Genomic DNA, 27872 nt, shown 5'->3' with positions numbered 1-27872 from the left:
ACTATATAAAATTGCTGCAGGCACTTCTGTTCAAGGAAACACAAACAAACCCATCTCTGCAAAAAGCAACATTCGAATGGGAAGCCTGGGTCTAGGTCAAAGATTTCAAGCAGTTCATGATGTATTGTCAATGTAGTTGAGTAATGGATGTTTTTGTCACTCATTGTATTGCTGAGTTAACACATTCAGAAAGCCACAAAGTTACACAACATGAAACCTCTCATATTTTCTATGGTGTGATATTTCAAGGTTAAAGCTTTTTATCTCAACTCGAACAATACCACTTGCAGGCAACAACATATTCTGTCCTTGGTTAGCTCAAGTCCCCCATTGGTCGTATCTTTGCTTTACTTTTTTCTGAGACAAACTTTTTGTATTGATCCATAACACTCAAGTCCTGCGTCTATTGCAGCTGTTGTGGGAACAGATCTAATGTACTGTATTGTATGTAATGTAAAGCTGCATTGTGTGTGCATTTGTAAAGATAGGTTCATAAAGTTATGCAACACAATGCTATGTTCAAGTAAATGGTTGTATTTGAAAGGCTCTTATCCAGAGGTGCCACTGTAACCATTAAGATAATTTGAAATGGAGCCATAGCAATAACCTTACATACCTTTGCAAATAGTAGCCCGATTGACAAAACTTGAAAGAACTGTTTTAAGTGTTTATAGACATTCTCATTTCTGTGAAAGGTGAGAATATGTGTTATATCCTCTATAAAACATTTGAAAAAAGGTTGAATGACATATTTAGTCAAGATGGGCTTTAACCCTGACGTGCGAGACTGCTCCAATGTCGGTGCCTCAGCACCGATGACGCAGTCTCTCTTCAGGGATGTCTCACGACAATAATAAGACAATTAAATCAAATTTTCTGAGGCTTGTCATTGAATAAGGCTAAGCACTAGCTACAAAAAAAATCATCCAATTTTGATGATACACTTCAAAAAAGTCATACAGGAAAAACGTCTACCACCGCATATTTGGAAGTTTAATACTTACTTCCTTACTTACTTGCTTACAGTCGTGGCCATATTTATTGCGTCACCCCATTATTTTTCTATAGACCTTTTTTGTTTCTGTTTTGATATTGATTTGCTATTCCTGGTTTCATTGAATTCTAACATTTCAATGATTTTCTTTTCATACCACAAAATTATTGAAAGTCAGGACAGTATATACAGTACATTATGTTTATGGGCCAAAAGTGAAATGTATTCATACTACAAACATTTTAAAAACCTCTTTAACACAGTTAATAAATGAATTGTCAGACATATAGTTAAAAAGTAAACAATAGTCACAACTGTTTCGCAGAACAAGAGAAGAGAAAGAAATACAATGAGTAATTCAATGAGTAATACAATGAGTAATATAATGTGGTACTATTTTTATTAAGTAACATTATATTATATAAGGACATTATATTACCTTTTTTCTGAAGAACTGAATAACAAGTAATAAGTATGAAATTATATGAAACAGACATGAGTCACAGTGTTGTAAAACCAATATAGTTTCATATTGCTAGCTTTTCCCTTTTTTATAAGCATCACAAGAATCATATTCAGTGAGTTGGATGATTTGGTGAGGGAATGTTGTGCAAGATTAAACATAACAATGAAAATTGTTGACATGAGGTGGGGATTAAGCACTTTAGCACCTTTGTCAAGACCAGTAGTAGATAGATCTTTCCGCTGTAATAGACTTGTGATTGAAGATTAAATTAATGAAGTTACACATACATGTTCCAAAGGTTAGATGGCATAACAGGATGATAGATTTGAAAGCTTCCGGTAAAAGCCGAGATAATTGTGTCTGGGGTAGAGGATAGGAAATCATGGAAAGAAATATACAGAGAGAATTGCATTTTGCCTACGTAACATCTTAAACTAGTTTTTCAATCAAAAAAATTACAGTTATACATGTATCTGCAAAATTTAAATTGACATAGCATATGAAGATTATATCCAACTGGTTTAATTTTTCATGTTTGACTTATATGTAAAAAACGAAACAAACAAAAAAAAAACAGTTGGTATGTGTTTCTCCATAAGACAATTAAGGACTAGTAATTTTGATGTCCAAATTGATGGGGAAGTTATTGAGGAAGTATCAGAAGTAACACTTCTAAGAATTATTGTTGATTCATATTTGAAATTTCATAGGCATATTAAAAAGGTAAGTAGGACAGTTAAAATGAACTTAAGACATATTAGGGGTCATTTATCCACCAAAGCTGCTAAATTATTCATGTGCACTATGATATTTACACATAAATCATATTGTATTACCTCTTGGTCTCAAGGAAGTGAATCAATAATTAAACCAATATGTTCTCTTTATACGCAAGCTCTAAAAATCTTGGATAGGATGAAAAAAAAAACTGTAAGATACCATCATTGTAAGTACCAATTGCTGAGTTTTGATAATTGTCAACTTTTCTTATGAGAAAATGATATTTAAAAATTTGTATGGAATTCATAAAAAAGCTCTTTGAAGATACTAATAGGCTCACAAGGGAAGCTGTATGTGGGAATTGTAGAGAGGAAAGGCACAGAACAGCATTTACCAACACAGCTCTCTCTATAAGAGATGTTTTATATTGGAACTCGCTTCCTTCAGAAATTAAGGTCTTAAGGGATTTTAAAATATTTTGTAATAAACTTAAGGCTTGGTTGAAACATAATCAATTATACAATCATTCATTTATTTGGGATGTATTTGAATTGTGTATATTGGATATGTATATTATATAAATTGTACTGTAACTTGATTATGTAAGCTTCTGATTGTTATGAACTTTTAATAGGTAATTTATGACTTTAATGTTATATGTATTTTTAATCAAATATTCAATAGGAGGTTATTGCTGTAGTTTAGAGTAGGAGTGATATGGCGATGTATTACAGTTTTCATCAATGTCTGCCCGGGGACTGGCAACGGAAATTAGCCTACTGGCTAAATTGAAAATGCAGTGCATCTTGTGTCATGTAAGTGACCCTTATGGGAAACTGTGGCAAAGTGGTTAGTAGTGTGCAAGTGCAGGTGATAAATGAACAGTCCAAATGCAAAGGTTGTTTTATTAGTTTTATGTCCAGTGCATGACGGCAAAACAAACAATAAACAATAAAGATGGTAAGTAATACAGTGACATGTATAGCTTACTTTGTAATCCCTGGGTTGGTCCTGAAATAATAGTCCAGTTTATTGTACACCCACACGAAATATAAAACGCATACACAAGTCTGTTAGTGCGTGAATTAGCGTTTGTGGTGCAAATATGGTGATTCGAGTGCAGTGCTGTTCCGGGTTTGTGCTGGCCTCTGGTGTTAGCTGTCTAATAACAACAAGCAAGAATTAGAGAAGACAAACAATCACTCACGATATGGATATTCTCAGCACAGGTCCTCCTGGGTTCTTTTTCATAAACCAAACAAAGGAACAGATTACGTCACTTCAACCCCTACTTATACCGTCACTCATGACCCCTTGTTAAACGATTGCAGTCGCTCCTCCAATCCGTGGCTGCCACATCATTTTCCTTCCAGTTCAATGAGTTAGTGTACCAAAGCTCTGCTCTTTTTTTTAAATGACTTTTTAACCCTAGGAACAAAGTGTCTGGCCAAGCAGTCCAGGATACTCTGTTCCCGTTGCAAAGCGTTGTCTTTCTGTTACAGTAACACCTTATAATAAGGTTACATGAATACCAGTTTATAAACCCAAAACATTATCTTATGAATTATACACATTATAAAGATAATATAGTAATATATCGTTATATATATAATATATATATATATATAATATATATATATATAGATATATATATAGTCTGCTAACAGATGGTGAATAAAGAATAAAAAGCTAAAAAATAATTATGAACTATGTTATAAACCTTTGTAAAGTATGTTTATAATTAGTTTATTAGTACTCAACAATGTCTTACAAAGATATATTGTATGAATAGAGACACTATTTATATCCTTGTGTGTCTTCTTTGTGTCTTCTTTTTTGTCCTCTTTCTCTTTGGGGGACTACTAGAGATAGAGGATGATGCCGTGGATGAGGAATCTGATGAAAATGAAACAAAGGAGGAATCCGATGACATCACTACTGTTTTGTTGTGCTGCTATAAACAAAAGCTGTTCTACAAACTAGAAAATTATGGGAAGCCAAGATGGACAAAAAGAAACAAGGACCAGAGGTCACAAATGGAGATTAGATAAAGGGGCATTCAAAACAGAAACCTGGGTGCACTTTTTTACACAGGGAATTGTGTGAGTCTGGAACCAATTCCCCAGTAATGTTGTTGAAGCTGACAACCTGGGATGCTTCAAGACGCTGCTTGATGAGATTCTGGGATCAATAAGCTACTAACAACCAAACGAGCAAGACCGGCCTAATGGCCTCCTCTCGTTTGTAACCTTTCCTATGTTCTTATGTTCTTATTAATTCATGTACAAATACAATGGATGAAATTACACTTCAATTTTAATATAAATGATAAAATACAAAACGTGACATCAAATGTACAAAGTAATTACATCAACAGCATACCTCACATTTTACAATACATTAACAGTAACATTTTTGCAGCTGGTTTTGCGTCTCAAAGAAGTCGTTTCAGCCTTGGACAGAATGCAGTACTGTTTAAGTGCATTGTACAGTTATCCCCCATCAAAAAGCCTAGTCATTTTTTAAATCTTTGCCTTGATTTCAATTTTTTAGTTGGTTAACTACTCATTACTTACAGGCCTCCAGCTTGAGCCCTGAATAAATCTCTTTCATAAGTTCTTTTGCTTCATCTTCCAGCCTCTTTGTCTTCTCGTTGAGCACGCCAACATGGGTGTTGTATTTTTCAGTTGTCAGTAAAGCAGTAGGAGACTCGGACGATTTTTCTGATGAAAAGAACTGCCATAAACTGCTGCAGGTCTTGTACATTGAAGGTGATTCAAAAGAATGTGGAATAAAAAATAAATAAATAAATAAATCACACAACATTCACCACTGTAAATCTTTTATGTTTGGAATCTAATTAAATCTGGGTCCAGGTGTTAATAAGTTAGACCAGCGAGTCATTACATAAGGATGCGAGAATTAGCATGGCCAGTCGTGGTGTACCTACTAAAAGTTTTCCTTTCCCTTTTTCCCAGAATATCTTTATTACTATCTGAAAATAATAATCCGAAGTGGTACAAAAATAGAAACTACAAACAACAAGAGAATTGCACTTAAGGCCTACACACTTACTTGAAGTGACAGCATCTTTATTTTCAGTTAAATTTGATGGGTTCTTCTTGTCAGGTTGGTTTGCTTTTTTTTTTCTTTGCTAGAATGGTAAAGTCTTCTGGTCCTTCAGTCTGATATTCCTATGTGGACGTTTTGCACCCACTTCAGTTTTCTCCGTGTTCGATATATTCTAAAGGAAAACAATATTGTAGAAAACCTAACCACAGCACATGATACATGCAGTCTTTGGATGTGCTCATGCTATGTAAATCAAACTACAAACAACATGGCGATAGGCATGAAACCCTAACCGCTAACTATATCATAAAAAAGACGCCAGACTACAAAGTAGAAGGGGGAGGTATTATTATTAGATTTGAACTTGACATACTGTATGTAAATGTTGTTGACAGCACCTGTGATAACTTAATCAAAGAGGAATTAAAATAAATAAATAAATAAATAAATAAATAAATAAATAAATGCGAGTCTCATAGAAGTACAAGTAGATATTATTATTTTCAGTGTATCATCTCTAGATACTACTGGACAAGGGGGTGTTTAAAATAGGTAAGTACTTGTAAGTTAGGCTATATATCATTGTAGTAGGTAAGAAATGATGAACACAAGGAATAAGACGAATTATACATTTAGCTGCAGTACCAACCAATATAACATCATTTTTACATCAAACAGTTTAGCTAACCCTTTCACGCAATGCTGTTTTAATTGTAAACACATTCAAAGCTACTTAATCATGCAATTTATGTGGTGTTCAACACAGAAACCTCTATGTCCTTTTGTTTTGGATTGGTCCCCTGTACAGGCCAGGCTAACTCAGAAAAGACCATTTTGAATGAATTGATTAATCTTCTTGCTTAGCTGCCTCCACCCTCTGAGCTTCAAGGAATATGGAAAATTAATTGTGAAGCTGTCTTTATCGTTTTATAATGTTGCTGTCAGCAAATAGTTTGGAGTCAAGAGCTTCTTTTTGTTAATGAGAGTCTCTGTTTACTTATCGTGTATATTCGCTGTAGGTTATGTAGTTCATTATGTTTCTAACTGAACTTTGTCGTAAAAGAGAAGTCAAAATGAAGTGTATTACCAAAATGCACATTTGCGGTCACATGTTATAGGACTAAAGTTAAGCCTAAATCGAAATGTATTTATGTTTTATAATGATAATGTTATTAGTGTGTCACAATGTGAAATGAGTGCAGAAATACCCAAATCAATGTACGAGAGAAATAAATAAATACTTGGTTGCAAATATCACACTTTGACATAAACACTTCATTAAAGCTCACATGGATTATGAGAGTAACCGCACATATTCTTTAGGTAGACTGAGGCACACTGTTGTTCTGTTTAGCTATTTTTCTTCTGTAGGTGTACATTTTCCATCACTGGGAAGAGTGAAATGGAAACTGACATGTTCCAGAGTATGCAAAACTGATAAAAGTGATAGATGACCCCTCATATACTGCTACCTTCTTAAGAAGTGAAGAGGGCTATTCAAAGTGAATATGTTGGAAAGAAATCCATTTTATTCTCCTATTTGAAAGTCTCCCACTGTTCTTGTTGCACTTATGCATAGAATGCATGATTTTCACATTTCTTTCACTGTCACTAAATTGTATTAAAAGGAATAGTACAGGTGAAAAGTGTAGTATTTTCAAGTAGTAGTAGTACATAAGAACATAAGAACATAAGAAAGTTTACAAATGAGAGGAGGCCATTCGGCCCATCTTGCTCATTTCGTTGTTAGTAGCTTATTGATCCCAGAATCTCATCAAGCAGCTTCTTGAAGGATCCCAGGGTGTCAGCTTCAACAACATTACTGGGGAGTTGATTCCAGACCCTCACAATTCTCTGTGTAAAAAAGTGCCTCCTATTTTCTGTTCTGAATGCCCCTTGTCTAATCTCCATTTGTGACATCATCCATTTGTATCATCAGTTATGTAATCTCCATTTGTATCATCAGTTATGTATGCATAAATAAAATAAATGTAAAATTATAAATTTCATTAACCTCACTTTATTGCCATTTGGTGTAGTCATAGATTGATATCTATGAATAAAATCATTGGCATCACTAGTCAATATTTTATGTGTTGACAATGTATTGAGTACCAATAAAGTATTTTATGTTGACTACCAATAAACTCATTTATAACTTTATTAAGTTTTATAACATAGTTCATAGTTCATTTCAACTTATTATTCATCATCGTTTAGGGATTGTTTATAAGATAATGTTTTGGGTGCTAATAAATCCATGTATAAATGCATTTATAAAGGTTTATAACTACATTAATAAAGCTGTATATGTTGTTATTCATTATTATTAATAGTATATAGACTGTTTATAAAGTGCTATTCATGTAACCTTATTATAAAATGTTACCCACTTAGGTTATAATTGTATGTGTCCCTGATAAATAAATACAATAAACAAAACCCTGCTAAACCCTTTATATTAACTTTACATTTCAAATCTTTTTACAAACTAATAAAAAGATGCTGTAAGACCAGCATTATCCTCTAATTCTGACTCATCTTCTACACCCTCATTTTTGTTCCATCTGAGCAGCTCAGAGCGGTGCAGTGCAGATTTCATCAGTGATCTGAGTGAGCAGATGAATTCTTACTCTGACCCGCTCACTTACTTAAAGCACCCGGGATGTTTCTCAGTGAATCTGCCAGGTCTAAATAAAGCTTTTGTGAGTGAGCTGCAAATGTACCTGGCTAAGACTAGGGTATTGAATAACTGCTTGAACGTCAATGAACACAGAATGAATCTTTCAGTGTTTGTTGGAAAGATGTATTGAAATGACCAATCTGCTAATGAGGAGTGTTAAAGCAACACCATATAAATGTCTAATGTAAAGTAGGAAATATACTGAGGTTTTGAACCGCATTAATTGAACACCTGATGTGTTACATATGGTCATTGTTACATTAGCTATGGTTAATTGGCAGTTTAATTGTCTTTTAACTGAAATAGCAATTAATCAGTTTACCATTTTTAGCTTCTGAAGTAATTACAGTGCACATAAAAAAAGACAATTGCATTGGATAAGATGTCTACTATATTATTTATGGAAGCAATTTAAAAACTATGTAAAAAGATCTAGCATAATATAAAAAAATGATAGGCAGTGCCAAAATAACACACTGTGGGAGCCATGGGTATTAAATCGCCCTACATTGCTTAACATTCTGTATTTTGGTTTCAATTAAATCTACAGATATTTTATCACCTATTTGACTTAGCTGCTACAAAGTGTTACATTATCCATTGAGAATATACAGTGGTGCTCAGAAATATTGGGACATTTACTTCCAGTGTGCGCTCAATAAAATCATTTACATATATTTGAATTCCAAATCTATTCTGGGAAATCAAGTACAATGGGCAACAAATGACCAATGCACCAGCACCACAAACCAGCAGAGGAGTACCAATCATTCTAATCACGACTGTGCATTCAGAAAATTTGGGTATGGCATCACTTGCCTTCATGAAAATCTGTGCCATGAATACATTAGAAATTTAAGATGATGCACATTGTCTACTGTAGTTCTTCTTAAGAGTAAACATGTAGCGTAATCACTTAATGACTGTAGAACTAATTGGTAAAATATCTTATTCAACAGCCAAAGATATCAAAAGTGCCACCAAGCTTCTGGAAGCAATTCATAATTCTGAAAAAAAATTATAAAAGTTATTTCAAACAATCTGACCCTATATATTATAGATTATTATATATATATATATATATATATATAATATATATATGATATTTATCATTTTCTGATATATAATACATAATATAATATATATAAATGTTAAAGAATAACTTTCTTATATGACACCTTATACTAGATAAAATATAACAGATCTTTTTTAGTGTCACAAAATATCACAGGTCCGCTATAATTAAATAATGGATTCCTATCAGGATAGTTTGCTATCATTGGATTACCTAGAACTCGTCATATAAACTTACCTAGAACTCCTCAGCAGTATATTTGAAATAATAATAATAATAATAATAATAATAATAATAATAATAATAATAATGTGTGCTTTATGCAAATCAAAACATCAGAGAAAAACACTTCAAATAAACGAATACAATGCTGCCATCTACTGTTGCCAAATAAACACAGAATTCACATACTTTTTAAACATTTTATTATTTAATTATTTAGCAGACGCTTTTATCCAAAGCAACTTACAGAAATTAAACAAAATATAAAAGTATATAAGTTACAGGCAATAAAAATTCAAAACAAATACATATATACAATGTATACAAAATAAACATAAAGGAAAATACAAAAAGATAAATAGGAATTTACAAATAAAGGTTGAATAAGCGAGTTTTGAGAACAAGGCGGAAAGTAATGAAAAACTACAGTCCTGAGGATAACCGGTAGCTGGTTCCACCACAGAGGGAACAAGGGAATGAAGAGAAGCAGCGAGCATGTGAGGAAAGAGTGAAGAGAAGGAATAGCAAGTCGGCAAGTAGAGGATGAGAGGAGTAGGCGAGAGGGAATATTAGGAGACATGAGGGATTGGAGGTAGGAAGGGGCAGTATGACGAATAGAGCGATAGGCAAGAGCAGACACAGTGGTTAAAGTGAAACACTTCTGCCCCGTTGGGCGTGACTTTTCCCAAAGTGCGATTGTGATCAAAATAAAAACCCAGCGCAAACGCGTTCGGTAGCACAGTGACAGCGCCCAACCAATCAATGCTGAGTCTGGAATCTGCAACTCAATCAGGGCCAGGCAAAAATCCCTTTAAGAGACAGAATGCTCTTGTGTGACCGCAAGGCTCCATTTTTAATGTAGTGGCGATCATGTCGAGCGGCAGTAGCACAGAGCACGAAAAAACAGTGCAAGTCAGAACAACAAGTAGTAGGTCACTTGCCGAGAGAATACATAAACCATGCTTCACGACACAGGGGATTGCTACATTAATAGAAGAGGTAAAGGCACCCATGGCAATCATTTATTATTTATAATAATTATACAAGGTACATTATTTCATGGCATTGACATTACTACATGTAAAGTGTAAAATACTTAATACTCTCCCTGATCTGTCTACTAGAAGCAGCAGCTGATTCATTTTTGAGTGGGACATGAAGTGCCGCATCACGTTCCCTCCGAGCTTGTAATGCACTAGAGTTTCAATATAACCACAGCTTTAATTCTCATGGAACATTTTCCGGAGCCCAACTGCCCCCCACCGTTTGTGAAAAGATCAAGTAAAGAATAAAAGTACAGCTAACTTATTATTTATTTATTTGCCTTTCAGTGCATGTTTGTGCATTTGTATACATTAGGTCCTAAAATTTATTAGCAAAATAAATAAAATAAATGGTTTTAGTAATTAAAAATAATCTAGTTATCGGCAGTATGTGTTAATCCTGATTGTGCTGTTTGTCCAGTTGCTTGTTCACAGCGTGTGTTCCCGTGATATATATATATATATATAAAGTTGCTGATGCTAATCAGACTGCGTGCAGTTGTTTGATTTCAACTCATCATTCAAACCAGAGACTAGTTGCTATAGTATAGTATTGTGGTTACTGTATTGCCATGACAGCAAACACTTTCTCGATTTTTTATTTTTGTATCTTTATTTACTATACTAAATTAAAATAAATAGATAGGACCGTAATGAAGCAGAATATTTTACATTGACAGACAACATTCAGAGGGCATGTGCACTACAAGAATGGAGACTTTCTTTCAACATGCAGGCAAAAGGTAAAATACACTAATAATGTATTTACTTATTTTTGGGCGGAGGGAATAAATATAGTTTGAAAGATAACATTCAAGGTCCTTCATCAGAGATTTAAGCCCTTGTATTTAAAGGAAATCTCAGATCCTTTTTTTAAAATTCGTTATAATATTTCAAACTAGTAAAGCTCATATATCATCAGGCAGTAAAACCGATATCTTGTTTCAGGTCTGCCGATAGTAGTGACTTATTTCAATCAAGTGGTAGAGAAGTGGCGTTCCTGTTATGCTGCTCTCCATATACTATAGTAAATATTTTCACTTGTAATTGGCATGAACATAAATTACTACAGTCCTCATGCAAAAAAAAAAATAGTACTCAAATGTATCTGCAACATTTTCTAATTCATATATTTGTTTATTATTAATTTACAAATAATATTATTAGTTTCTTACGTTTCGTTGTTTTTTCATTTGTTCTTTTTTCTTTTACTTTTCTTTCCTTGATTTCCTCTTTCTGTGTCAGTCCAAGCGCACGCAGTGGCTACTTAGGACAACTTTGCTTTTTATAGTGTGTTCAGTTCTTAAAGTTCCTGATTGCGCCACTAAATAAACCTGGTTTCAGCGGGTCTTAATGCAGTGCTCAATTGTTTATTACACTGTCATCAGAATCGCTTCGGCGAATATGTTAATGATACCACAACCCAAAATTTATATGCTACAGCACAGGGCATTTCTTTAGAATACCATTTCAACGCAGTGGGTGTTTTTTTACGTTTCCGCTCCATTTTTGTGCCACAGAATCGGGGGCAGGTGCCGTTTGGGCTGTAATCAGAATACAGGCGCAGGGGTCTTCAATTGGATGAAAGCAGAGATAGGTAACCAGTGGAGAATGCGAAGCAGAGGGGTAGCGAGTTTGGGAGAATTTGAAATAACTTGAAGAGCAATCCAATCTAGAAAGAACAAGATCTTAGACCAGGAGTTATGTGGAATACGTAGATAGAAAAGGACAGATTCTGTAGCTGTTGCTAAGAAAAAAATGACAAGCATGTGTTATTGAAGAAATGTGTTGAGAATAGGAGGGGGAAGTGTCCAAAATATTTTAAACACAAATATTTCACATTATAATAAATTGTGATGAGGCATGGGACTGTGTGGCTGTATTACTGAAGCCAATTTTCCTTAATTATTCACCAAACTGTATGCAGATAAACCATTCTGTCCAGGTAAACGAGAGACACGTGATTCTGCACAGAGAGTTGCACAGTTAGTCTGAAAATAAATATTTTTAAAATTAAATTGCTTTTCTGTATTCTTTGTTTTTAATGAACACGGTTTTATTGAGGCTGACTGGATTGCAGAGGTTGACTTTTCTGTTTTCTTTGCTTTGTAGGAGCAGATGCCAACCTCTGTTTTTCTCCTTACATTTTATTTCCATATTTATTGCTGCATTGTTAGAAATACTCTAACTGTTTCCCAAGGGGTTGCCCAAACGATTATTTCGATTATGTGGAAAACGATAATGCGGAAGCAGCTATCTCCTTTGTTTGTTTTTGTGGTGCATGGGGCTATCAGATACACCCTTTTTTGGGCTTCATTCAGCTCTTATCGGTCTCACTCAGCCATTGAAAGGTTTTCTCTGCTTTTTCCAGAGAAAAAACTACTAAAGACCTGTGCTTGACTTCTTTTGGAAGATGTCAGACAGGGTCCGACATCGGACTGGAAAGGAGAAATTGTAATGTCGGACCTGGTCCCACATAGGACCGCAAAGGCTTAACCCCATCCCTGCCAACCACCACCAAACCACACACTAACACCACAATATTTACAGATAGAGTTCTTGTTCTGCCACTATCACCCATCTTGCAAACTAATATTTTGTGAATCTACTTGATCACACTGATACTAAATGCTAGATAAATGCAATTAAAATAATAATAATAATAAAAAAAAAAAAAACTATAAAAAAGGTTCTCCCTAGAAATTTTGTAATGGGTGCCAATTTCTATTAAGAAAGTACAGTACTTATTGGTTTTGAAACATACTTTGTGTTTGGCTCTAATAACTAATTTGACTCATATCTATCCTTTTTGTTTTTTCTTCTAGAGGCTCCAGTTTATTCCTCTTGGTGACTGATATGCTAGTGTTCAGGTGAAAATAGAAACCCTGTCTTGTAAGGATACCCAGGTTTATGGAGCTACTGGTGTTGTTATCTGCTGATGGAGAGATTGAATTACATGCATTTGTAGAAATTAAATGAATGTGTTTTATGGGTATGGTTAAGGGACTTACTCGTTTTTACATTCTTGGAGATTCTGTCCTAGGACGACTCAGTTGTGTGTATGTTTCTCTAAATCAACAGTGAGTGCATCAGTAATATTTGCCTCCCAATTGATATAGACATGGAGAATAAAAAAAGTATATGTTTGATGTTTATCATTGATGTCTGCTTTACTGTGTGCTCTTCTGCTCTGTGCTGTGAAAAGGCTGTGTGCATCATTTATAGGAGGTTCAAAGTTTATTTGACAAACTAAGAGCCACAACAGATGTTTATACTTGATGTGTCATGTGATTAAAAATAGAAATAAATGTAACAATTGTAATATTTATAACCTGGTTACCTTTGTCATCCTATTCATTTCAATGTGTGGATAAATTTAGCATGCATACTGGTCAAATTGGTTGAAAAATACAGAGAGATTGAAAGAGAAACAACACAAATTAATAAATAATTTATTCAGTAGTAATACTTTCTTTCAGTTATAAGCACAGTGACATTAACATACTCAAGAGGGCTATCAACAAATTACGCCCTACCTTGTGCTTCACAATGTACCCAGGGAATAAAGTGTGTACTCATTATTGTACCAAAGTGTCACTGTATACTCACCTTAGTATTTTCTAAACAATTGGCATTGATTGTTTTTTTTTTTTTTAATAATGTCCATTTATATTCAGGTCATGCTGAAGGTGCATGTGTTGCTCATTTTCACCAGCAATTATTTACATTTTATGAACTAGAAGTCAGAGAGGCTGAGTTTAATGTTCTCCTATTCTCCTCATAGCTAAAATAGGACATTTGCTGCAGTTTTACTTACACTCTTGTTGCCTCTCAATTAATTTCCACTTGCCTACGTTCAATAATCAGTATTCTTTTCTCATGTACAGCAAAGTCCTTGAGTCTACCTCATTCTTTTTAGTACCATTCACATTTTTCATTTGAAGATACATATATTTCATAGAAAATGTTTCTTATGACAACTTACTTGCTCTCATTGTATTTCTCTATGTGTACACAGCTTGTCTGTCATACAACAAATCAAAACAAATGTTGTTAGGGTGTTGGCCTTCCCGCTTAGACACGTAGCCTTTCTGAGTATGCGCAGCTAATAGCAATAAGTCAAGCTAAACATAAATATTGACAGACAGTTGGGGAGTTTCCATGTGTGTTCTAATTTTACTCCAGACATTGTGCTCAAGCCAAATTAAAAATGGCCCTGTACATTTTGGGTTTATTTTTGACCACACACCTGATCCTCTCAAGCTGTTGTCCCAAACATGCACACGCATCGCCACTTCATGTGCAAATAACCACATGTGGAAACTCCCCCAATGACAAGTGGAATGCCTTCCAAGCATATGGAAAAAAAAAACAATATGTCTGTCTCTTTAATAAAAAACTTGCATCCCCCCCCCCCCCAAAAAAAAACCCAAAAAACTTCAGCAAATCTCGAAAATGTGGGTAGAGCAATTTAGAATGTCTCCCAGAAAAATCTCAAATGGAATATGTGCAGGTACACACAGAGGGTTTTTATAATCCCGTAATAAACATGAAATGCGTAGTGAAACTTTTACTGGAAACTAGGAGTGTAAGGTAAAATAAAAGTTTGGTGGAAACTGCCGCAAAATCAATACAGTTATCATGTGCACCATAGTGTGAGACAGACTAGCATGCGGGTACATTTTATAATAATACTTAAATGCGTATGGTATGCAGAACAAATAAATAAATACCCCCACTGCATTGTCACGCAGAGTGGTGCAGTGTCTCTTTCTTAAACTTTGCATTGGAACCCAACATAAATACATGTTAATTACCTGATTACATGGCACAGAAATGTTTTTTTTTTTTTTCTTTTACTGTGCAGCAATGTAAATATGTGACCTTAGGGGCTTAAATATTGCCGTTTTGCCTGTTGCAGTAGCATTGACTTACATAACCCACCTACAGAACACCCTGTGTGAGAGTCAAAAGTCAGCACCTATGATTATATATATATATATATATATATATATATATATATATATATATATCAGTACAAAGTTTCTTTAGAAATTGCTAACTGTTTGCTTTAACATTATACCTAGATCAGATTTTCCAGGTGTTGCTAGGGCCAACATTTTCATATTACTACTCAGAAAACATTGGTATAGAGAGAGAAAAAAAAAAGATGAGTAGAAATCCTCTAGAGAAATATTGCTGAGCGTTTTTAAACTCTCTCTGTGTGTGTGTATGCTTGTCCCCACAGAGAGCCAATGCCATTTCTTTTATTCTAACTTCCAAAAATGAAATTTAAAAAATTGATTTTCATAAGAAACTGGAAATGGCCACAGTCAAGGTAAATGGGACATGTTTTTCTAATAACTTTTGTTTTCATGATGGATGCTTTTGTAATGATTGTAATGATAGGAAAATTGCAAATCTGATACTAGAAAGGCTGTGGCATATTGCTTTAAGTGTAACTTATTAAAACATGATTATTGGTTGTGATTGTGATGTTTTGAGTTGGGTTTGCGCAAACTTGTATTGACAGTGCCTATGATTTCTCATAGAAACAATCCCAGAAACCACCTTAAAAGATATGTGAAAAGCTGATTGCTGTTTTTTTTCAGAGCATTGTTTTTATTCTACACAGATACTCGAAATGCTTTATGTACTTCATGCGAGAGCAGCACATTCAAGTTAAATTTTATTCCTTCAGTGGTCAAAGGTTTTAAAAAAAAAGTTCACATCAAACACAGCTGCCAGTCAGGGGGCCTTTATCTAATGCTAGTTCTATATCATTTATACCTTTGTAATTGCTTTTCCTGTGTTATGGGCACCCCTAAATCCTGATTGACAATCATCCTGAATACCATTCAGATGTACAAAAATTAATCAATTGTCTATGAATAATTTTTTTCCCAAAATTTTGAAACAGATGGAAGCAGTGAAATATGACTGTAAGTGTTTGAATGTGTTAGATCACTTGCATTCTTTAGGGATAAGGGGAGATTTGTCAATTACTACAGGATAATCAGATTGTACCTATATTTATTGACTGGATAAAAACAACCAAGAAGAGATTTGCAATAGGAAAATTCATTATTTCTGCTTGAAATTTCAAATACTTTTTTTATGTTTTAAAAATTATTATTTCAATTAAAACTAAATCACCAGTACAATTCAAATCAAGATCCTAATAGCAGTCTGGTTAGTCTGGGCTCTACGATCCAATACGCTTTTGTCAATGCAACAGTGCATTGCATCAACAAGAGCTGAACAACACCCATGGTTACAACACAATGACTTGTGTATTACTTGTAAAAAATGATCATTACAGATACCTGTGTGTACTTGTACTGTGGCACACCCCCTAGGAATAAGACAGTATTTACTGTGTAAGAGCAGAGACAGTTGATAGGTAAACTGTTATTACAGCGCTATTATGTGTCTACCAAAATGTCCTCATGAAAATGTACTGGGACTTTACTGGTACACCAAAAAACACAGGCAGGTGTCGGTTTAGCGCACAACAAAGCTTCTGCATTTCGTCACTGACATTTCAGCTTTAAAACTTTGTCGGCGTAATGTTGTGAGCAGTCCTTAACAAAGCTTATGTCTCTGTGAACAGGTAACGTTGGCAAGGACACACAGAAAGCTGCAGTTGAAAACAAATAGCCATCACCGCATCGTAGTTTCACCATCACAATTCTAAACACACACCAGTGATCACCCTTTTTATACACCTTCCCATGTGTTTTTGCATGGAAGAATTTAACCCCCTCCCTGCCACCCACTATTCCCCGCACACCTGTGCACTGGCAGGGCTCTCACCCTGCCACATTCTTCCCCTCATGTGCACAACACACATGGCCGCCATTGGCCACCACCCTCCCTCACCCCCCCCCTCATGTCCATCTTTCCCCACATGGATTCTTGTGGGTGGGTTGGTGATCGGGGCTGTGGTGGAGGTGGTCACCTCATCTTCTCCTGCTGCGGTGTCCCCAACGCCGACAGCGGTGGGGGGTACTCAGTGACCATGCTGGCAGTGAAAAAACATTTCATTCGGTCTTTCCAAATTTGGTCATGTTTAAATCGCGATGTGGTTGTTTTTTTTTTTCAGTCAATGTCAGAAATCGCTTAGTGTAACATATTGCCGTTTAAGACCATGGTTTGCTCTTGCTTACCTGTTTCACAAGCCTTTCTCAATTTGATCATACCTTGCCGCAAATAATTGACTAGCTGGTTCCTGCTGCCAAATTACTTCTTTGTTTTTCTATATTTTTATCAGCTTTTATTATAGAATGTGAGAGTAGAAAATGATTTTTAAAAAAATCAGACAGAAATCTATAATCAACTATTTAATCTGAGTTTTAAATTAAATGTAAAGATTGTGGCATTGAACAAACTATATTACAATTTATAATACATTTTATTCCAAAAGAATACATGTTTTTACAGGCCACTTCATTTTCTCACATGTGCAATAGGATCAGAATTTAGAACTAGCTATTCACATTTTTTTTACATTAATGGGAAATGTACATTGTGTATAGTAAAAACATTTATTTTAACAATTGTATATCTACATTAATCAAAAAGTACAGCATATTTAATCATTTTACAAATTCTTTCATAAAAAATATATCTCTGTACAAAACTGTTCTTTTGCGCCTACTTCAAGTCAGCAGCATGTGGTATAATGGCAAATTGTAATGTTGTAAATGGAATGATATTGATCGTAATGAAGTTTTACAGAATTTTTTTCTTTTTTTTTTATAAGTATCAAATATTTACACAAGAAAAAACAAAACAACATTATTGCAGCTAGCCTGAAGAAAGGCAAGGTGTGTAATATAAGCAGCAGTTTTAACACTACAGAAGCAATAGCCTAAGAAGGGTGTGGTCTCTACTTTGTTAAGAACATAAGAAAGTTTACAAATGAGAGGAGGCCATTCAGCCCATCTTGCTCGTTTGGTTGTTAGTAGCTTATTAATCCCAGAATCCCATCAAGCAGCTTCTTGAAGGATCCCAGGGTGTCAGCTTCAACAACATTACGGAGGAGTTGGTTCCAGACCCTCACAATTCTCTTCAAAAAAGTGCCTCCTATTTTCTGTTCTGAATGCCCCTTTATCTAATCTCCATTTGTGACCCTTATTTCTATTTTCAAGTCGAAAAAGTCCCTTGGGTCGTCATTGTCAATACCTTTTTTAATTTTAAATGATTGAATCAGTTCGCAGTGTAGTCTTCTTTGTTCAAGACTGAATAGATTCAATTCTTTTAGCCTCCTTAATTTGTTTCTTTAAATTTGTCTCATCCACTCAGATACCAGTTACTATAAAATTAAGCAAGAGAATATTTTAGCATATATTTTAAGCATTAAACTTTGAAACACTATTGAAAACCTAATTAAAAAAAAAAAAAATATATATATATATATATATATATATATATATATATATATATATATTATATAAAAATAGAAACTGCTTATAAAATTAAGGTGAAATAATGGTTCTTATTTTACGCAAGGGCTGAATCATACATTGGACACAATGGGAATTTTACAAATTATAATATGCAAAGATAAGGAGATGTGATACCTTTTATTAGACTAACTAAGCAATAATTAATCACAAGCTTTCAAGACCTCAAAGGTAGTGACGGCGCTAGGCATAAGCAGAAGTAGCCCCAAGCAGTTTAAGGGGGTTCCGATTTATTTATTTATTTATTTTTACCAGAACTTAGAATTTTGTAGTATTGTACTGATTTAAAAATAGGCTATGTACTTTTTTCAATAAAAGCAATCCTAAAACACACATTTAGTAACAGAATGAGGCACCAATCTTTGTCAGCACCCCTTTCTGTGTAAGAGGTGCTGATTTGAATTTCTGTCCGCCTGCCATTGGGCAGCCGGGTCACCTGTTTGCCACTGGGTGGGCGGTGTAGTCCCCCTATTGGTGCTAAATAGAACTGGGAGGTCGCACTTTGGTGGAGCTCCTGCTTATCCTTTAGAAAAAGATCGAAAAACAGTTGTTTAAATTTTTATTTTGGAAATCTTTTTTATCTTCATTTATTTAAAGTAGTGGTGCACCTTTTAGTTGAAGAATTTTGATTTTTGAATGGTTCTTTTCTTTAAAATAAGTAACAGAAAGAGACTGACAGTGTGCAGAAAAAAAGGATTAACACGGCGAAACAGACCTGTACACGAATTTAACTGCTTATTTTTCTGAAGTATTTACAATCAAATATAATGTCTTCTCACAAAACTATTGGAGATTACATTTATAAACAGCAGCATTTACTGTGACAGGGCATAGTCTTCACAGGGCAGTCCTGCACATGTAGTCTGCACAATTTGTTTAGTGGAACTGTGAAGCCAAGGCAATGGCAATGCCCCCGGGCAGGAAAAAACTAAAAGTTAAATAAACAAAAAAATGTTAATAAAGTTAAATAAAACCAAAAATGTTCAAAAAAATATATATATATATATATATTATATATATATATATATATATAATATATATATATATATTATTTTTATTATTATTGGTATGGGTTTTGAACTTTTAAATTAAAAACATATGATAATGTTATTTCTATACATACATATTTTGACATCGGATGAGTAGTTATGTTGTAATTTCATACCCATTTTTAAAAATGTTATTGGCAAGATCAGGACGTAGTTATTAATCTGAGTTGATAGCATCGACACATGAGATTAAGCAATTTCTGTCAATTTCCTACCACAAGATCAACTCCACATTTTAATTCTTTAAAAAAAAAACAATGTAGTCTACTCTATGTATCAAAAGTTCTCAACCTGGGTGTCAGTCTTTCTTGGGGGCACAGCGAGCGTACTAATAATACAGATATTGAAATAAAAAAAAAATTAAAACTAAATAAAAGTGTTAATGTCAGTCTTACCATTGGGTTCTTTCTTGCTCTTTTTTCTGTTGAAATGGGATTGGCCGCGAATAGCAATATTAACTCTCCAGAAGACTATTAATGCATATTAAAATCATAACAACTTTTTCATTGCACTGATATGGAAAAACTAAGAACTCTGTGTAACTGGTGGAACTACGGATAACAACTGAATTCAGTGTATTCAGCCTATTTGACAGCCTATCTATTCATGTTGCCAATGTAAGCTAGCTGAATACAGATAGCAAGTTAGAATTGTCTTTAAATAGAATTGTCTCTGCTGTTGAAAGCAAATAATAAATTGTTTATTCAGTTGAGTTTCTACATCTGATTAGACAACCAATCAGTGATGGTTTTATATACACGTAGTACAACAAATCAGTTGCAAGCGTTGCACTGTTCTGCTCTGAACGCACCCAGAATGATGTCAGGAAGTAGAGAAACATTTACAGGACACCTTTCAAAGCTTTTTGCCCCAGTGCACAATTTGCTCAACTTTTTCAAACTGCAAATATTAAAAAAATTGTTTAAGTGAAAAAAAAATAAAAATCATTGTATTTCTCTTTTCAGTACCTATGCTGTCTCTTGCTAGATTTGCACCTTTAAACTTTTACAATTACTTTCAGAAAATCAGTAGCAAATTTTGCAAAAATCTTTGAAAACCACCCTGTTACTGTATTAACTAAGTTAATTTCACAACTGACAGGTTTATCAACGTTATAATTAAGAATTGGATTAATAGTAATCAGTTACAACATAAAGGAGAGGGTAATACCGAGGGGGGGGGGGGGGGGGGGGGGGGAATATTTCCACTTACGGCCCCCAATCATTCAAAGGTCTCTTCTTCAGGTGATCTCTTTTTCCTACTTTCATCTGAAGAAGAGAACTTTGAGGTCTTTAAAACTTGTGATTTATTGTTTAGTTATTCCAATAAAAGGTATCACATCTAGTTCTCTTTGTCTATCATCTCTGGACTGATACAGCTACCATTTAATCTATCAACAAATTCTACTATGGTTGCCTGGTGTGTGTGTGTGTGTGTGTATATATATATATATATATATATATATATATATATATATATATATATATATATATATATATATATATATATGGTACCAATTAAGGCTGCCACATTTTGTAAACATGAAAATCACCTGATGTAAATTGAACAGCAAGGATTGGGGGTCCACCTCAAGCAAAAAAATAAAATTATAAAAATAAAACATTATCTAACAATCATAAATGTCATGAATAATATTTCACATTTCTGAGAAAGTAGCATATACTTTTCAAGTAATAAACAGTTATTTACAAATAATATGTTTCTGTTAGAACAGCCACTCTATACAGTGCTCATAGCACATGGCTTATTTCTATACTATGCAATGTACACATGGACTGCATCCTTTTTTAAATCAATACCTCCACACTATTTTGGTAATTAAACTGCTTGAGTTTTATGAATAAATATTACTTACCTTTTCCTCTATCAACTCATTCCAAGTATTGTAGAGAGGAAAATATTCCTTTTAAAATAATGAGGGCTGCATCACCGGCACTCCATATTTACATTTCATTTCCTCTTCTGGGAAAGTGAAATTCATGTTTGGCAGGGACTTTAGGCAAACATGAATTCCTAATGTTCTTTTGCCTGCAGCGTAAAGGGGCTAACGCTGTCGTTCCATAACAGAGACTTGCACTGCAAGTATATGGGAAAACAATGTACAGAGACTCGATGCCTTTGGCAAAACAGGACTTCGTTCGGGACATTATACTAGATAACGGACTTGAATGTTAAAACAGAAAAACAGCCAAAGCAATTTGTTTAACTGCTCAGTGTTTGTCTAGAGTATATGGATTGTGAATGATTATCAGTAATAAACTAAACAGAGACCTTTGCATGTTTAAAGGTGGCAGCCTTAGTACCATTGGTATCTGCTATGATTTTCCAATACATACTGTGCAACATTCTTTCCTGGAAACTTCATCATTCACAACAGTCATCATCATTCACAATAGTTTTTCTTCACAAATAATTTATGCTTTCAGTATATATCCTTCTGGGTTTAAATATAAAATAAAAACAATGGGGATATGTAATGTTGTTCCTTCAGTAGTTCAATTAGAGTTAACCAAAAACAGTACTTAAATATAAAATATAGATCGTGAACAATTATTTAAGATATTATCTTTTTCCCTTGCCCTTAAATATGGAAAATAAAATAAGCTTTTTACTGCAAAATATGACAACATGCTCCGAATGAATGTGGAGTTAGATGCCTATATACAATGGTCAGTGTATAGAAACCATGTATTTGTTTTTCCATTTGCTTAATCATTCACAACACACTAGTGCAAAAATTGTGCAGTTAAGGTTGCAACACAACAGCCCCTTAATTTCCAGTTAGTGGACAGCACATTTCTTTTGTGAGACAGGAGGTTGTAAAAAAAACAAAACATGTTTTTAAGTGTTATTGGAAACAATTTTGGAAAGGTATTAGCAACCAAGTATAAAGATGACTTCTTTATCATCACTGCTCGTCTTCTCTTAAGAAAGTACCTTTTCTGAACAATTAAGAGACTTTTCATAAAACTTCAAAACTCTTCCCAAAAGATTGCTTTGAAATGCTTCCTTCCGGATAGCAACATGAAAGCCTGAGGCATACGGTATGAGAAACTGGCAAAACATCCTCAAGTGCTTCTTGTTCCGTAACAAATGTCTAGTTTTGCTTTCATGTTCTTCAACTCGTTCTTTGCATGACAGAAAATGACTCTTGGAGAATCAATTTCTTGTTATATTGTTTTTCCTGACATAAGGTGTTACAAAGAGCACAGTAGCAAAGCAGAGTCACAAAGGAGAATGGCATATGACACCAAAGAAGTTGCTGCTTAACCAAGAGGTATGGCTATGAATTAGTCAAAACTGACAACAAAGGCTATACTACTGTGCAGACTGTGTTCAGAGTTGTATCGAATCTCACAGCTTTTGCCTCAGTTGGTTTCAAATTTGTGTCATACATTGGATTTTCAAATGAAGCTTGTCCATTTGTGTTCTCATGGCCGGCATAGCCATTGTACTGTACTGCTGGTCTTGTTCTGAAAAGTAACAAAACAAACAAACAAATAAACAATGAAAATATTTTCACAAAACCCTGTAGTAAATACAATCAAATAAATGGGTCATTCCATACCAACTCAAGCTGTGATCTGGCAAAGGTCAACCTAAAGTGAAAAAGTGACCCTGACCAGAAAAATCCCCCTGGGCTCAACTTACACGCTACCATCATGTGTAGCACCTCATTCAACTCATAATGGATAGGGCTTTCGAGAAAAAAAAATCCAGGAGCACCTGTCTCACTTTTGGCAAGTTGCCAGACGAGGGGTAAGTGACAAGTTTAATTCTAACTTCAGCCCAACCCTTTACCCTCTAGGGGATGTGAGTCCTACAATGTTAGTATTGCTGTAAGAACCTTAGGGACCACTCTTCCAAATTTTGTGAAACACTGCTGGCTTCAACTCCCCCCACTGGTCATTAACCTCCTCTGAAATTTGAATTTTGGGATTTTTGAAGTTAACCGACCTGCGTTATTCTTTGATTTTGCACTGTCTGGGGCTAGATCTAGAATAAAAAGTGACAGGGTGTGCTTCTAGTGGCACTAGCTTGGAGCTGAGGGGTTATGAACTTGCATGTGGAACTTACTTCTTTTTTATTATTTTTATTTTTTATTATTGAAGAATAACGGCAGTTCGGTTAGGACTATGTGGTACTTTAGCCTCACCAAAGTGGCCATAAGCAATGCTCGAATGCACGACAAATGCAACTTAACAAATCTGCAAAAATCCAAAATCCACAGATACCAAAATGTTTTGCTTGATTCTTGTAGATCTTATCACTTTAGGTTGACCTTTGCCAGGTCACAGCTCGAAGGGGAAATAATAATAATAAAAAAAAAATAGATTGGCATTTCTGAACTCTGTGGGCCCGAATAACCCCAGGTGAATTTTTCTATCAAAATCTGAGATGGTCAGGCAACAAAATGCCCCATTTTCTAGTTCAGTTGGTATGGAATGACCCATATATGAACTAAATGGTTTGTAATAATCAGTGTAGAATTTTAAAAAATACCATATAAATAACAACTTCTGAAACTCAATTCTCTGCAAATTACTGATGAAATTGAAACTGTTTTTTATATTTTATATATAATATATATATATATATATATTTTATAATATATATATATATATAATATATATATATATTATATATATATATATAAAACTTTTTGTATTTACATACATGTTACAACTTTACTTGCTCTATTTGACATTATAAAACACAATTCCTTCACTCTGATTGGTTAGCAAATTGGTGAGCTATGGCATGATTTAGAGACAACCACCCAGTGGATAAAACAGTAGTTATCTGCTAGTCAAAAAATAATAAAAAATCAAAAAATGTACTTGTTAGAAACTTAAAGTGTACTAGACATGGATAAAAACAATGTACTTGCGGATGTACTACCAGTGAATTTAGAATGGCTGATCCACCAGTCAAGTGCATGCATGCATACATTATTACTTTAAAAAACACACATACACACACACACACACACATATATATTGCTATAAAGCTATAAGTGCGATAACATACTCCGGGGCAGTGCCTCACAGCATGCCATAGCATCAGTACATCTGTGTATGTCTGGATACCCCACTTACTGTACGCCATTGAGAATTTATTGTATTATTAAAAAAAAGAAAAAAAAAAACACTACATTATATGTAACTGACTCACTAATAATAGAAGATGTAAACAGAATATATATATATATATATATATATATATATATATATAATTTTGCATGTATATTATACTGTACAATACCCTTCAACATGTATTCGGGCAACTGTGGCATATAAGTGGTTTATGACCAAATGAGGTTATTCTAAACACTCAATCATAAAATCTGAACAAAAGAAAAAAGCAGTAGAAAAAAGTTTCAAAATCGTGTCTTCATAGGACATCTAATCAAAACTTTTGTCTAGTGGACTTAGTTTTTGTTAGTTTTATCGTGATATAGTTACATTTTGTAATGTAACACCAAACATCTATATATATTTGTATGAGCTTAATATGCAGAAGTTACATAGTTATATTGTCACAGTCAGGTGCCTCAGCCAGTCATGGCTGGCATCATCCAAATCAGTGAAGTTGCAGGGGGAACTTGAAGCGAGGGCAGGAGTATAGAATGTGGTCGTCTTTGCCGTCGCCGCATTTGCAAATTGGGTCATCAGTGAGACCCCACTTGTGTAGGGTGGCCCGGAAACAGCCATGTCCAGTTCTTAGTTGGTTCAGCTTGACCCAGGCTTGTCTGGGTAGGTCATTTCCAGCGGGTTTGTTAGATACTTTGTCGATAAACTGTTTCAGTCTGTGGTTGTTATTATTCCACGCGTCTTGCCACTTTTTGTTAGCCCAATTGGTGCCATTGTCGTTGTTTGCTTCTTTCTTAAGGTGCCTCGTTGTGTTAGAAGGTGGGTGCCGGTTTTCTAGGCGGAGGATCGTGGTGTTCCGGTTGCAGAGGGCATCGTGCAGCAGGTGGTTGGAATCATCCGAGGCTTTCAGTGCAAGGTTGATGCAACTTGCTTCTCTGCGAAGATTTGGTGGAGAGATGCCGCTGAGAATTGGTAGCAGTTCAGTGGGCGTAAATCTAATGAACCCGGTGATAATGCGCATGCTGTTGTTCAGGGCTGTGTCTACCTTCTTCGTGTGGCTGCTGTTGTGCCAGGCAGGAGAGCAGTACTCAGCTACCGAGAAGGCTAGAGAAAGCACAGAGGTGCGTAATACGGTGAAATTTGCACCCCAGCTAGTGCCAGCTAGTCTTCACAGGAGGTTGTTCCTTGCTTGGATTTTTGCTGCCGTTTGTTCTAGATGTTGCTTGAAGGTCAGTGAGCGGTCAAGTACAACTCCTAGATATTTCGGGCTTTTCTCAAATGGAACAGTTTTGTCTTCGCACTTGACGTTGATTGTTATGTTAGCAAGGCGATTGGCGAGGTGGAAAATGCTGCTCACTGTCTTGGTGATGCTAAGTTTTAACCTCCAGTCTTTGAAGTAGCAGTTCAGCTTGTTCAGGTCAATCGATAGTGTAGTTTCTATTGCTTTGATGTCCGTGGAGCAGTACAAAATAGCGATGTCGTCTGCGTATCTGTACTTTTTGGCAGTTGTACATGGCAGGTCAGCTGTGTAGATGTTAAACAGCATTGGTGCCAGCACAGAGCCTTGCGGGACGCCATTCTTAAAGTAAAATTTCCCTGAGGTGTCGTTGCCCAGTGTTAAGGTAAACAATCTGTTAGAGATTAGTTCTTGGATAAAGAGAACCAAACATCTAATGAAATACGAAGATGAAACAATCACATCCTTGTAATTGTATTACTTATTTCTTACCTGCAGCCTGTTCCCATTACTTCTTTGCGTCTCACATTCTCATCTCTGTCTGCTGAAAACACCCTGCCAATTTTACATAACAAAATGTCACAACATTCTCAACCATGTGAAATTCCCAAGCTCTGTTTCACTGCTGCAGTACGTCAGAAAATGCATTGCTGTGTCACTTAATAAACACTGCTTCCTGTGTCTTAGCAACAGAGCAACACAGAGAGTGTATTCACTGAGAGACTGCAAACATGCAAAGAACGCCAGAGTTTCTTCTACATGTTAAAATAAAGACATTTCTGCTTTTAAACAAAGCATTTATGGATGTAAAACAAAGCACTTATGGATGTAAAATATTATAAAGAGATTAATACAACACTGTCATTTAATATATGCATTTTAAATAAAGGTTTTTAACATGTTAATTACCTGTGTTTATAGAGGTAAAACGCAAACCCTGATAGAATAAGTGTGAAGAATGGCACTAGAATGGCAGCTGCTACCGAACTGCTGTTGGTGCCATAGTGTGGATTTGAAGTTGTGTCTGTTACTGGGGCTAAACAAACACACGAACAAAAAGGATGTGTTATATGTATATAAAAAACATCAATAATTGTCATGCAATATTCAATAGCATTTTGTTTATGGCTTAGGGCCCTATTAACAACATGAATATTTTTGTAATCACTTTTTGGTACCTTGTCTCAGCAATCTGAACTTTCCAAAGCCTTGGAAACCATGAATAGAGCCTTGATAAATAAACCCACCGCTTTCAGATTCTGCTGAAACCTTTGCAGATAAATGAATCATATATTAGGAAAATGTATATAAAAAAATATACATTTTATATTTAATTACCATTCTTTACAATCCAAAAAAAAAAAAAAAAATCTGTATTTTTTTCATGTAGGAAAACATTTTTCTGAAAAAAAAATGACAAAAATGGTCCTGTAAAACCTACAGTACAGCCTCTTGATGAATGTGTGAGACAAAACACCACTGCACCAACTGTCATCAAAGTGAAAGGTTCCAGTGTAGTTCCCTTTCAGTTTGAAGATGACCAACAACCAATACTTTTGTCCAGTTGCCGTGATTGATTTTCTGGAGTTCCCCTGCTTGCCACTTCCATGGAATCAGAAACTCACCTTCTGTGAACTGCACAATTGCTCTGTGTTTAATCTTTTTCTTTTCAACAGCCTATATCACTTCACGATTGTAATCTGCTTTTCTAGCCTTATGTGCCCATATC

The 27872-nt window shown here is 34.8% G+C and overlaps 1 protein-coding gene across 1 annotated transcript in view; it reads right to left on the bottom strand.

The window, feature by feature from the left end:
* Positions 1-18494: 18494 nt before the first annotated feature.
* LOC121316645 (CUB and sushi domain-containing protein 1-like) overlaps positions 18495-27872 on the bottom strand; it is a 179747-nt gene continuing 170369 nt past the window's right edge. Inside the window, exons 61-65 of the mRNA XM_041251686.1 lie at positions 27322-27412; positions 27053-27179; positions 26636-26698; positions 21345-23286; positions 18495-18592 (exon numbers count right to left, since the gene is read on the bottom strand). Coding sequence (XP_041107620.1) covers positions 23127-23286; positions 26636-26698; positions 27053-27179; positions 27322-27412 — 441 coding nt within the window. The 3' untranslated portion in view covers positions 18495-18592; positions 21345-23126. The remainder of the gene's footprint in view (positions 18593-21344; positions 23287-26635; positions 26699-27052; positions 27180-27321; positions 27413-27872) is intronic.

The sequence above is a fragment of the Polyodon spathula genome, chromosome 6 (genome assembly GCF_017654505.1).
Source record: "Polyodon spathula isolate WHYD16114869_AA chromosome 6, ASM1765450v1, whole genome shotgun sequence".
Taxonomy (NCBI): domain Eukaryota; kingdom Metazoa; phylum Chordata; class Actinopteri; order Acipenseriformes; family Polyodontidae; genus Polyodon; species Polyodon spathula.
Note: the sequence above shows the minus strand (reverse complement) of the source record. Positions and strands in the feature narration are given on the sequence as shown.